Source organism: Pelodiscus sinensis, unplaced genomic scaffold (assembly GCF_049634645.1).
Source record: "Pelodiscus sinensis isolate JC-2024 unplaced genomic scaffold, ASM4963464v1 ctg35, whole genome shotgun sequence".
NCBI lineage: Eukaryota > Metazoa > Chordata > Testudines > Trionychidae > Pelodiscus > Pelodiscus sinensis.
The window spans coordinates 4,627,657-4,640,359 of NW_027465908.1; the positions used below are offsets into that span (position 1 = coordinate 4,627,657).

General features: G+C 47.4%; 1 protein-coding gene across 2 annotated transcripts in view; it reads right to left on the reverse strand.

The window, feature by feature from the left end:
- LOC142824489 (sortilin-related receptor-like) overlaps positions 1 to 12,703 on the reverse strand; it is a 157,717-nt gene that overhangs the window by 69,120 nt on the left and 75,894 nt on the right. For both annotated transcript variants that reach the window (XM_075916502.1, XM_075916503.1), the window contains exons 13-16: positions 8,525 to 8,703; positions 4,576 to 4,762; positions 3,132 to 3,260; positions 1,104 to 1,189 (exon numbers count right to left, since the gene is read on the reverse strand). In XM_075916502.1, the coding sequence (XP_075772617.1) occupies positions 1,104 to 1,189; positions 3,132 to 3,260; positions 4,576 to 4,762; positions 8,525 to 8,703 (581 nt within the window). The remainder of the gene's footprint in view (positions 1 to 1,103; positions 1,190 to 3,131; positions 3,261 to 4,575; positions 4,763 to 8,524; positions 8,704 to 12,703) is intronic.

Sequence of the window (12,703 nt, forward strand, 5' to 3'; positions counted from 1 at the left end):
CCCTAACATATGTCTATCTAATGTGCTCTTAAATATCTCCAGAGATAGAGTTTCCACAACTTCCCTAGGTAATTTATTCCAGTGCTTAACCACCCTGACAGGAAGTTTTTTCTAATGTCAAACCTAAACCTCCCTTGCTGCAATTTAAGCTCATTGCTTCTCATCCTAACCGCAGAGGTTTGCTCTTTGATCACTATTCTGCCCTTTCCTAAGACACCAATCCAGCTGGGGGGCTGGAGGAAGGGGGGAAGAGTAGGTTATCTTGACTGACACCAAGACAACAACTCTTATCGATTTTGGCTTGCTTTGGATCATGCCCTACCTTCTCCCTTGCAGATATCTCTCTCCTCGCTCTCTTGCACACTGCATGCTGCTCATGATGGAAGATTCAATTAAGGCTCTAATGAGCAGAATGCAAATTACGCTGGCAGCACAGGGATAAATGAGATCACTGCAGTGCCCTCAGGTCTGGAAAGAGAAGGGGAGGAGATGATTTCTTTGTGTGTCTTGTCTGGCTCACACCACTGCAGTCTTAAGGCAGAGAAAGCCCCAAATGGCTGTCAGACACAGTGGGTCCTGGCTGTATGGGGTCTCTGTACAATGGGTGAAGGGATGGAGAGGTACAATTCTTGCTCCCTTAGGTTTTAATCTTATTCTAACCTGATTACAGTCTGAGTCAGGAAATCGCAGAGGTGTTTGGTTCCTAATTATCACCTATTCCCATGTATCAGCTCCCTTCCACTTCCACTTCAGAGAGCAAAGAGTGTTTATCACATTGTGGAACTCAGCCCCTACTCTTTCATCCAATCCAGCGGCCTGAGAGCATCCCAACGCCTCCTCAATTACAAATATAAATTCAAAACTGCTCCCACGTCAGAAAATCTCACTGACTCGAATGAGAGCAAAGTTAAACCCGCCAAACCTGTATAAGGGATGAGAAAAACAAAAAGACTTTTTGCCAGCTACAGTATTTTAGTTGCATGATCTGTCTCAGATTTCTGAGAGCTTCATGGGAATTTGTGGATAGTCCCTCAACAAACAGACAAAGAAACACAGACTTTGCTAGGAAGCCACCAGGGTGGCCGTGCTCCCACTAGGCTCACCTGCTAGAGGGCATGGCACCCGCTCCCCTTCTAGCCGTGATTCAACGTCGCCTCCTGCACAGGTGTCTCCAGAGATCTTGCGGTAGCTGGAATATATAAATATATACAAACATGAATTTCTTAAGGGAAGGGTATGGCTACACTTCCACCCTCTTTTGAGAGAGGGATGCAAATGCTGACATTCAAAATTGCAAATGAAGCCGGGATTTAAATATCCCATGTTTCATTTGCATATTCGTGTTATGGCGCTATTTCGAAATAGTGATATTTCAAAATAACAGACACTTTTAAGACACGGTTATTTCGAGAGAAAACCCTTCTCTCAAAATAACCCTTATTCCTCATACAATGAGGTTTACCAGTTATTTTGGGGGAAGGATTTTCTCTCGAAATAATTGCATCTTAACAGCATCTGTTATTTTGAAATAGCTCTATTTCGAAATAGCACCATAACACGAATATGCAAATGAAGAGTGGGATATTTAAATCCCAGCTTCATTTGCAATTTCAAATGTCTTCATTTGCATCCCTCTCTCAAAAGAGGGTGCAAGTGTAGACATATCCAAAAAAAACAGCATTCTCTCATGTGTAGGAATTAAGGTTGTGAAATCATGTTCTACTGTGTACTCCATGGATGCATTCCCTATAAAGGAGAATGCAAAGGACATGGGGATTTCAATGGATGAGAAGCTGGATATGAGTCAACAGGGTGCCCTTATAGCCAAGAAGGCTAATGGCATATTAGGTGCATTAGAAGGAGCATTGCCTGCAGATCTAGAGAAGTGATTTTCCCCTTTATTCGGCACTACTGAAGCCAAATCTGGAGTATTGCGTCCAGTTCTGGGTTCCCCACTACAGAAAGGATGTGAACGCATTGGAGAGGATCCAGTGGAAGGCAACCAAAATGATTAGGGGGCTGGAGCACATGACCTACGAGGAGAGGCTGAGGGATTTGGGTTTATTTAGTCTGCAGAAGAGAAGAGTGAGGGGGGATTTGATAGCAGCCTTCAACTTCCTGAAGGGAGGTTCCAAAGAACACTGGAATAAATTGCCCAGGGAGGTTATGGAATCCCCATCTCTGGAGATATTTAAGAGTAGGTGAGATAAATGTCTATCAGGGATGTTCTAGACACTACTTGGTCCTGCCATGAGGGCAGGGGACTGGACTCGATGACCTCTCGAGGTCCCTTCCAGTCCTAGTATTCTATGACTCTATGGAGAGAGGCTGTTCTCAGTAGTAACAGATGGCAGAACAAGGAGCAATGATCTCAAATTACAGTGGGGGAGATCTAGGTTGGATATTAGGAAAAACTATTTCACCAGGAGGGTGGTGAAGCACTGGGATGGGTTACCTAGGGAGGTGATGGAATCTCCATCCCTAGAGGTGTTTAAGTCTCGGCTTGACAAAGCCCTGGCCGGGTTGATTTAGTTGGGATTGGTCCTGCCTTGGGCAGGGGGCTGGACTTGATGACCTCCTGAGGTCTCTACCGCCCTAGGATTCTATGATTCTATAATTACTTATTAATCTGATCCTTCTTTTAACACTACTCACAAACTTGGACTGTATACTCCTTAGAGTAGGAACCCTCTTTTTGTTCTGAATTTGTACAGCATCTAGCACAATAAGGGGTCTCACTTGGGGGTCCAAGGAGCTACAGTAATTCAAATACAGGTTGAACCTCACTAACCTGGTACTCTCTGGTCTGGCAACATCTGTGGTCCAGCATGATTTTAGTGAGCCGGATGCCCACTTAGCATGGGTGTGGCCAAGTTTGTTTACAGCCACCAGTCCTGGTTCTCAGTGTTCTGTGCTGTTATTTAGCTCTAATTTACCTCTAAATATCCTCGAAGAGCCCAATAAGCAGTGCAAGTGCTGGTAATGCTGCTGGACAATACTGACCTCCCATAGGTCGGCAAATTCTCTAGTTTACCACCAGCCAGGTCCTTAGTGTGCTGGACTAGAGAGGTTCAACCTGTACATAGTAATAATCTGAAAAGTCAAGTTTCTTGACCATGGACAATACATACCCTCTAGTCTTCCTGTAAGTTGAGCCAACGGGGCAAGGCACGGGTGGAGAATATGGTTTCCCAGCAAATTCAGGATCAGGGACACAAACTTCTAATGATAAATCATCACTCAGTTTAAAACCAAAATCACTGAGGAGAGAAGTAGGGGAGGAAATGTTATATTGCTACTTCCATGCATTCTTCGCACCAGAGAGTTAGAAACACAAATGTTTGAGAAAACCATTCATTTATTAGTGGTAACGTTCAGATTAATAACAATGTTCTTTAGTCAGACAGCAGTTTATAACCAGCACCTCCAAACATTTTACATGCATTAAATTAAGCCTCACAATCACCAAGTACATTAGAGCATGAGTGGTACCATGGGGCTGGGACTCCAGTGACCTATATTCCATGCCCAATTCTGCCACAAGACTATTGGGTGACCATGAGCAAATCCCTGTGCCTTGGTTTCCCATCTATAAAATGGGAATGCAGTAGAATCTCAGATTTACAAAACCAGAGTTAGGAACTGACCAGACAACCACACTCCTCATTTGGAACTGGAAATACGCTTAGGCAGCAGCTGGGACACCACTCCTCCTCCAAAGAAAGCAAATACAGTACACAAGTGTGTTAACATAAACTCCTCAAAGAGAAAGAGAAAGAGAAAGAGAAAGAGAAAGAGAAAGAGAAAGAGAAAGAGAAAGCAGCATTTGTCTTCTGCATAGTGAAATTTCAAAGCTGCAATACGTACATGTTCAGTTGTAAACTTCTGAAAGAACCATAAAGTTTCATTCAGAGTTAGGAACATTTCAGAATTACGAACTACCTCCATTCCCAAGGGGTTTGTAACTCCAAAATTCTACTGAAATAACATGTACCTTTTTTGCAATGGGTGAGAAAAAAGTAAACCAAGGCACAGACTGGTCAAGTGATCTGCCCAGCTTACACAGTGAGTTAATTGCAAAACTGGAAACCAATTCCACAATCATTGCATCCAGTCTGACCCTTCTAACCAAATTCCTCATTATTCCTTATTTAGATACCTAAAAGGGAGCAGAACTCTCTGTAAAAATGGGGTCCTTGGCCACCAATTTACACATTAACTAATAACCATTGCAGGTAATTGTCAAAGCAAAGCTCTCTTATCTTGACAGCTGTTTAGTTTCACTGAAGTGTAAATTAAAAATAAAATCACATAGCAGTGCCAATCACATCACTAGCTTTTCTACAATAGTTCTCCTGAACCATTATCCTCAGCCATTTTAAGGACTTTAATTAAGCCTCTTACTCCCTATTAGTGAAAGGGTGCTTTCAGTCTTAGTCTCCTCGGTGCTATAAAATCAGTCCATAGATACAAAGAGTTAAATAAATGGGAACTGTTGGTTTGCTCACTGTTGTTAGTTACTGATATTTATAACTGAATAATACAACAGACTAAAGGGAAATAATTGGTACTTGCCATTCAAAGTCTTCTCTTGTACACGAGCAATTGGAGACCATAACTGGTCTATCAAAATCTTCCCCGTTGAAGCAAGTCGCATGAGGCGTTCTCCGTTTGAAAACTGTCTTATGCCCCAGTAAGCACTCATTCCCTCGCTCATCGGAGGGTGACCACAGTTTGTAATCATTTTCTGTGCAAGGGACGCCTATAATAAATGACATGCTTGAGTTAAAAAAAAATTATCATGACCCACATACCCAAGACTCAAGATTTAGAAAGAGTGGGCCTGATTTTCCTCTGTCCTTTGCCCTGAGTTGTCCTTCACCCCAGTGCAATGTGGGTGCCAGATGCTAGGGGGCTGAAGATGCTAACCCAGGAAACCAGGTGACCTACTAGCACCCTGCTTTTTTCACCGCTGGCAACACCCACAGGAGGTTCAACGTTCTGGAGTGTCAGGCTTAGTACTTTTCAGGAGCCTCAGTTATATCAGAAGATTTACCCAGCGTTGCTCAGGTCCTTAATTAATGTTTGTATCTTTAGAAAATACAATGACAATGTACATGCTCTGTACTTCCATTGCTCAGGGGTGGGGCTGGGGATGAGGGGCTCAGTGTGCAGGCTGCCCCAGGGAGAGCAGACTATCCCAGCCCTCTCACTGCAGCAGCTTGGGGCCAGGTGAGAAGCACCTCTCCATGGCCACTTCAGCTCCACTGGGCACAGCTGGGGGAGAAGCGCATGTCCCCTACCTGGGGCAGGTCCAGGTTTATCTGCCCCTTGTGCTCCCCAGCCAGCGTGAGGAATGTAGCAAACTCTGCACTTTCCCCTCACTCCCTGATGAAGGGGAACAGCCAGCAATGTTCCCGTACAAATCAGGGGGGAACTTCAGCCTGGAGGGTGGGAGGCTCAAGCCCAGGGCAATTCCAGATGGGGATGGACAGGCACCCCCAGACAGTCCCTTTCAGCTGCCTGGTGATTGTCTCCTTTCTGTGTGGTTTTCTGTGACGCAATCCCATTCTAAGCATATCACAGCTCCCTGGCACAACCAAACCCTAACCTTGCTTTAAGTTATGAGAAGAGGAAGCTGCACACAAAATTTGGTGGTCCTGGCTCGTACCATATAGGAGGAATTCTTGAACAGACAGAGACAAAAACAAATTCTCTCAAAGATATAGTAGATGAGCATGCACATTCCCTGCACCTCCTATGCCAAGAACAGCACCTCAGGCTAACGTTTCTGACTCCCACATTTCCTCCCCTCTCTCGGAGGTGCTGGTTTCACAACATAAGGGCCTCCCAGGAGCCCATGCAGGCATTAGCACCCCTTGTGCACTGGTCCATCCGCCTAGCATGGATTTATGGACCAGAAGATCTATTGCTACATGGATTTTTCGGAGCCTTCACTCTACAGAGCGGGCGTGCAGGGATTAGGAGGTGATTTCCAGGTCTGAGTGCTCTGGCGGCACTCTGCAGTGTGCAGGGGGGTTCCTCTCCACCATACTCTGAGTTCCCCAAACACAGTTTGCAGTTCTTGGGGCTGTGAGGGAAAAGTTGCATCGTGATACCTTTGGTGCCTTGGGTTTAACAGAGGAATTGGATGGCTCAAAGTCTTGCTAGTGCAACCTTTCCACTTCCTTCAGATTAACTGCTCAGTTCAGGACAAAGTTGGTAGTGGCTGAAATCCTTTTGTGGAGCCATTTCCCCTGTCATTCACAGCGGAGGGATCAGGAGCTGCTCCATAGAAATCAATGGAGTTGGGCCCACATGCCCAAAACAAGTAGAAAAAGAGACAATTCCAACTCAAGAGCTGAGGGATGTTCGGTGGCTCCGAAGGGAATGAATGACTCCAAAGCAATGACACTGCATTTGTGACGACCTACCTAACTGAAGTCAGTCCGATTACCAAACAGATCCATTTACAACAAAACATCAAGGGAATCGGTTATAAATTTTAGTCAGGCAAAATTCTTCTGCCACGTTTAACTGTTCTTTGATTAAAAGGCTGTGGTGCAGTCAAAGCTGAAATTTGTTATAAATCATTCATCAGCACGGCTTTCGGAAGTGGGTTGTTGGGGGGGGTTGTTGTTGTTGTTTTCCCTTTTTTACAAATCCTTCAATTACCGAAGAGGAGATTTTAGCTAAAGAGGAAACGTGCAAATATCCTTGGCTGCCATTTCAAACTGGAAACTGAATGGGCATCGAGGGACATAGAACCTGACACTGGAATTGCATGGGGTCTCTGCCCTGCACTGGCCCTGCAAGGGTTAAAACCAGTCTAGGGAGGCTGGGTGTCAGGCAGCCACAGGTGTGGCTGCGGATAATTAGGGCACAGCTGAGCCTGATAAGAGGGCAGCTGCAGACCAGGGAAAGGGAGAGTCTGCTGCAAGAAGTCTCAGGGGGAGGCTGGTTTTCTAGTGACTGTAGCGCTAGCACTAGGAATGGCCTTGCTGTGTCTGACAGGCTCTGGGAGGAAGCCAAAGGTGCTGGGGCTGTGGGAAAGTGGCCCAGGGAAGCAGGGGATGTTAGGAGTGAAGGAGGGGCAGTGAGAGGCTGCTGCTACAGGATCCCTGGGTTGGGGCCCAGGTAGTGTGTGGGGCTGGCTTCCCCCTTCTTCGCCTACACTTGCCAATGATGAAGGTGGCCAGATTAGACTGTAGTTTGCCTCTGGAGTGAGAGACTAGACTGAGGACTGCACTGGGCCCCTAAGGTGAGAGATAAGATAGCGGGTTGCTGCTCCCCTGGCAGGGGGGAGGGGCAGTAGGGCTGTGCCACAAGGCAGATGTTCTGAATCAGGACTGACATGGGTCCAGCCAGGGAGCAGAAGGGAAGTGATGGTGATGAGACATCGCTAGCAGAGGGTGCTGTGGGTTGATAGAGTTAATTCCTGGCATGACCAGCAGGAGGTGCTGCAGCAGTGAGTTGACCCCATTGCAGGGACACAGTATCACCAAATTTCCCATCATCTGAAGGCTGGGGTTCATCTTAGCATTCATCTATACTGCAATGAAAGACCTGTGGCATGGGTCATAGCAGGGCTGAGCTAGGACTCATGGGACTATAAAACTTCATTGCAGACTTTTGGGCTCAGGCTGCAGTCTGGAATATGAGACCCCACAAAGTGGGGAGGGGACAAATGTCAGCATATTTTTAGTCCTGCAGGTGGTGCCAGGGGCTTTTTATTGTAGTGTAGATATAGTTAGGCTGCGTCTAGACTGGCATGATTTTGCACAAATACTTTTAAAGGAAAAGTTTTTCCATTAAAAGTATTTGCGCAAAAGAGCGTCTATACTGACATGCGCCTTTGCGCAAAAGATTTGCTTTTGCGCAAAAGCATCTGTGCCGGTGTAGACGCTCTCTTGCGCAAGAAAGCTCCAATGGCCATTTTAGCCATCGGGCTTTCTTGCGCAAGAAATTAACATTGCCAGTCTACGCTGGCCTCTTGCGCAAGAGGGCTCCCTGAGTGGGAGCGTCAGAGTATTTGCGCAAGAACCACTGATTTTGTACATTACAACGTCAGTGTTCTTGCACAAATACTCGCAGCCAGTTTAGACAGGCCAGTCTAAATGCACCCTTAGGCTCTGGGCCTGTGAAAAGGACCATGTGGGTGGAGTGCCTGGACTCTGCAGAGCCCCGTTGAAGAGCTAACGTGCCTTTCAATGAGACTTGGGCTCCTATGTCACTTCTGAAAATGGGACTTAGGCTCCTAAGTCAGGTGTTTTTGAAAATGTTATCAGCCAGTTCAGATGACTAGGCTTCCTCTTTCTCCCTCTCTGAAGATAGGTGATGAGAGTACATCAGTCCATGAACTTTCTAAAGGCCCTGCTTGTTCCCGAAAGAATGTCCAATGGGGGAAGTTGTGAGGATCTACTGCTTTTCAGTGAATAGCCACCCCTGTGTTTGAGAAGGGATTGGGTAAACAGATGCTGTGTGTGCAAAACTCAATGGCTCATGCATACACTGGTGCCCTTACCAAGTGCGTCAGTGGTGTTTATCTGCAGTATCAGCCAGCTGTGGCCGTTCTCCTTATAGGAGCCAAAGATGGTAAATACGGTGCTCTTCTCTCCTGGCTCAGTGAGAAGTCCATACACAAACACCGGCTTTTCTGAGAAAGTGAATGTTTTCCAGGTCTCCCCTTCGTTTGTGCTGTACCTAGAGGGGCAGAGACAAGGACAGTGAGACTGCTGAAATAAACTATTGGTGGCCTCCTGATTGGGATTTATTTGCTCATTTCTATACATATATAGAGTCAGGTACTTTCAAAGTGCTACTGTGACTGTGTTTGTTACTCCTAATACTTGGATTTTCCATCCTTCGATCTCACAGTGCTTGACAAGAAAGGTCAGTGTCATTGGCCCTTTCCACCGCTAAGGAAACTGAGGCACAAAGAGCTTTGACTTTGTTCAAGGTCAGTGGAAGAGCTAGGATTAGAAGATTTCCTGATTCCTGCAGACCATGTTCTCTCTGAAGCAGAGACAGGCAGCTGCAAAATTTATCTGGCCAATACCTTGTTTTCTCTCTTTTTCTCTCACACCACACACACACACCTACATGTGTCATAGGACAGTGACAGCTGCATGTAACTACAGGGTTGGAAAGTCTGTCAAAAAGAAAAAGCCAAAGATCACGATAGTCTGTGCACAAAAGGAACAATGTAGTGAAAGGAGATTTGCAGATAGTAAACTTCTGAGATGCCTACCACAAGATCTGACAAGTCCCCGTAGGGCTCTCTTACCTTTTTCAGGGAGACTGATCCTGAAGTGGGTCAAGGGACATTAGATGAGGCAGCACATGTGCTTCTTTGATACAACAGTGATGCTTGTTTTGGGCCTTAGTTTTCGGACATGAAAGCTCTGTCAGCAGTCATGCTCCCTTTTAATATGCATCTGTTACATATTTAGCTTTTGTTAAGAGTCCATGGTCTTAGTCATGTTGAAACCTCTCCTTTGTAATATTTACAGTAAGCTCTTGGGTTAGTAGACATGGCCATTGCAGTGCAAAAAAGGAAAACTAAGCCAAAACCCAAAATCACAGAACTGGAAGGGACCTCGAAAGGTCATAGAGTCCAGTCTCCTGCCCTCACGGCAGGACCAAGCACCATCTAGACCATCCCTGACAGGCGTTTGTCTAAACTAGGGATGTAAAAAATGGTTTTAAAAAGTAACCATGTAATCACTAAAAACCCTCGCAGTGACAAGCACTGGGGGCTTGGCTTATACGGCCGAGCCCACAGCACAGTGAGGCACCTGGCTCCTGGGTGTGGGGCCACCTGTCAGGAGCTCACACGTGCCGGCAGGGCAGAAGAGTTTAACTGCAACTGGAACCAATGAGATCACGCTTTTCAGTTCACTGGCTAGACTCTTACATCCCTGGTCCATGGACAATAGGAAAATTCATAGTTCCATAACGTGGGAATATAAATCCCTATGCTTCAGAGACTAAACTAACCACTAAGGCTATGTCTAGACTGAGGGTTTTTCCGGAATACCAGAGTATCCCAGAAAAACTCTGCGGCACCCAGGGAACACATCCACTTTTTCAGAACAGTTTCTGAAAAAGCAGGTGCATTCTTTCAACATCCCTGTATTTCTTCATTGTCTGAGGAATAAGGGATCTTCCAAAAGAGGAGGTTTTTCTGACACTTGGCCCCGTGTAGACAGGCCAAATGTCGGAAAAGCCTCTTCCGAAAAAACAAGCGTAAAAAGATACACAAATTGCAGTTTGTAATTTGCGTATCTTTTTCTGACAAAACCCTGCAGTGTAGATATAGCCTTGGTGACACAGCACTAGGAAAAATCTTCCCCTCTGGGTAAAAGGTCTCTCTAACCCTGTGGTCACCAACAGGTCGATCGCGATCTACTGGTCGCTCGCGAGGCCTCGACCAGTCGCTCGCGAGGCGTCCTGTCTGCCCCGCCCCCATTTCCCTCCCACCCCTGAGAAGCCCCACTACTTACCTCAAGTGAAAATGGAGGTAGTGTAGGCTTCCCGGGGATGGACAGAAGTCCCGCAGCTTAGCGCCACTTCCGGTGATTCCGGAAGTGCGCTAGGTGCTCTACTGGGTGTACTGCGGGAGGGAGCATCGGCTCCCTGCACCGCACAGGAGGGGTGAGTCAGCCCCGCGGGAGGCACGCAGGGGATTTTCCAGCGCGCATGGGGGGGGTTGGCCCTGGGGCAGGAGTGCGCGAGGGGCTTCCCTGCGCGGGGGGGGTTGGTGCCGGGACAAGCGCGCGCGGGGCTTCCCTGTGTGGGGGGGGGGTTGGCCCCCTGGGCAGGCACGCACACAGGGCTTCCCTGCACAGGAGGGGGGAGTTGGCCCCGGGACAAGCACGCGTGGGGCTTCCCTGCAGCGGGGGGTCGGCCCCCTGGGCAGGCGCATGCGTGGGGCTTCCCTGCACGGGAGAGGGGTTGGCCCCGGGGCAGGCGCGCGCTGGTTTCCTGGGGGGGGGAAATCCTGGAAGGAGGGAGATGCAGGGGACTCTCTGCCTCCACTGGCACCCCACTTCGCAACCCCCACTCCCCAGCCACAGAACAGTCCCCACTCCCCTGTCCCCAGCCACAGAACTCTGTCCCCATTCCTGTCCCCACTCCCCGAACTCTGTCCCCACTCCCCTGTCCCCAGCCACAGAACTCTGTCCCCATTCCCGTCCCCACTCCTCGAACTCTGTCCCCATTCCTGTCCCCACTCCCCGAACTCTGTCCCCATTCCCGTCCCCACTCCTCGAACTCTGTCCCCATTCCTGTCCCCACTCCCCGAACTCTGTCCCCACTGGCACTATGTCCCCTGCTGCAGAACCTTGTCCTCTGCCCTCCCAGCACCCTGTTCCCTCTCCCCTGCTCCCAGCCGCAGAACTCTGTCCCTCCAAAATGTATAATTATAAATGCTTCATTTTAGATTTAAATAGCATGAATAAAAAACAGACCATTTATTTCATAACTATAAATATGTGATTTTAATTTTATGTATCGCATAATTTAAAAATAAACTGTTTATCAGAGTGTCTAAGTAAGGTCTGGGGATAGCAAGTGATGGACAGGAGGAGAATAGAGAGGGCGGGGCTTCAAGGAAGGGGCGGGGCTTCAAGGAAGGGGCGGGGCGGTAGATCTTCACCTGTTCTGAGATTTAAAAAGTGATCTTGGGTGCAAAAAGGTTGGAGACCACTGCTCTAACCACAAGGAAGCCATACTGACTAAGCCATGTGTTTGCTTCTTAGTCATGTGTAGCAATAAGAGATTTGATTTTCATCATATTTTGCCAAGGCTCCAAGTACCTTAGGATGCAGCATTCAAAGAGTAATTGCCAGGACAAGTGGGCTGCTACAGAAAGAAAGTCCAGAACACATTGGCACCACATTGTTAATAGTGGGTGTTAAATATTTGGGTCTCAGGCACCTTGGGTAAAGAGGAGGGGAGACTGAATTATAGAAGGCAAAAAAGTTGGGAATATGTTTAAAAAAACCTTTCCTCAATTCTGGTGAATAGCTCTGTCCCTGAGAAATTTGGGATGTGTATTTAAAAATAATACTACAGCTCTCTTGTAGAAGACTTAGTTGTTCTGTGCCTCAGTTTCCCATCTGTGATATGGGCATAATATCACGTCACCTTATAGAGGCTCTGAGGCTAAAGCCAGCAGTGTTGTTCATGAATGCAGTAGGGATGTTAAAATGTGGGTAATTGGCTAACCCTGTAACTGCTTTTAAGCCGACTCCTGGTGCTCACCCCCTGCTGCCCCGCACTGCTGCCTCTGTATCAGAGGCAGCAGCATGGGGAAGCAGTCAGCTCCTTGGGAGCTAGTGAGTGCGGGGAACTGGCTTTTAAGCCATGTCCTGGAGAGTACGGTCTCCCACCTGCCACCTGCTCCTGGAGAGCTGGCTGCTGCCCCTCACTGCTGCCAGTACAGGGTGGCAGCCAGCTCCCTGGGAGCCACATGTAGCCACTGAGTAACTGACAAGCTCATGCTTATTGATTATCCATTTAAATGGCTACATTCCTACATCCCTAGCACACAGACACTACTGCAACACAGCAGCAAGACAAAGAGAACAGTGAAGAATAAGGCACAGAGCCATGGAAATCTAGCATATGCCACAGGCAGATATCCTGTATACCCTCAGCTTATTCCTGTTCTACTAGTGAGATGTTTCTTCTCTTAGAA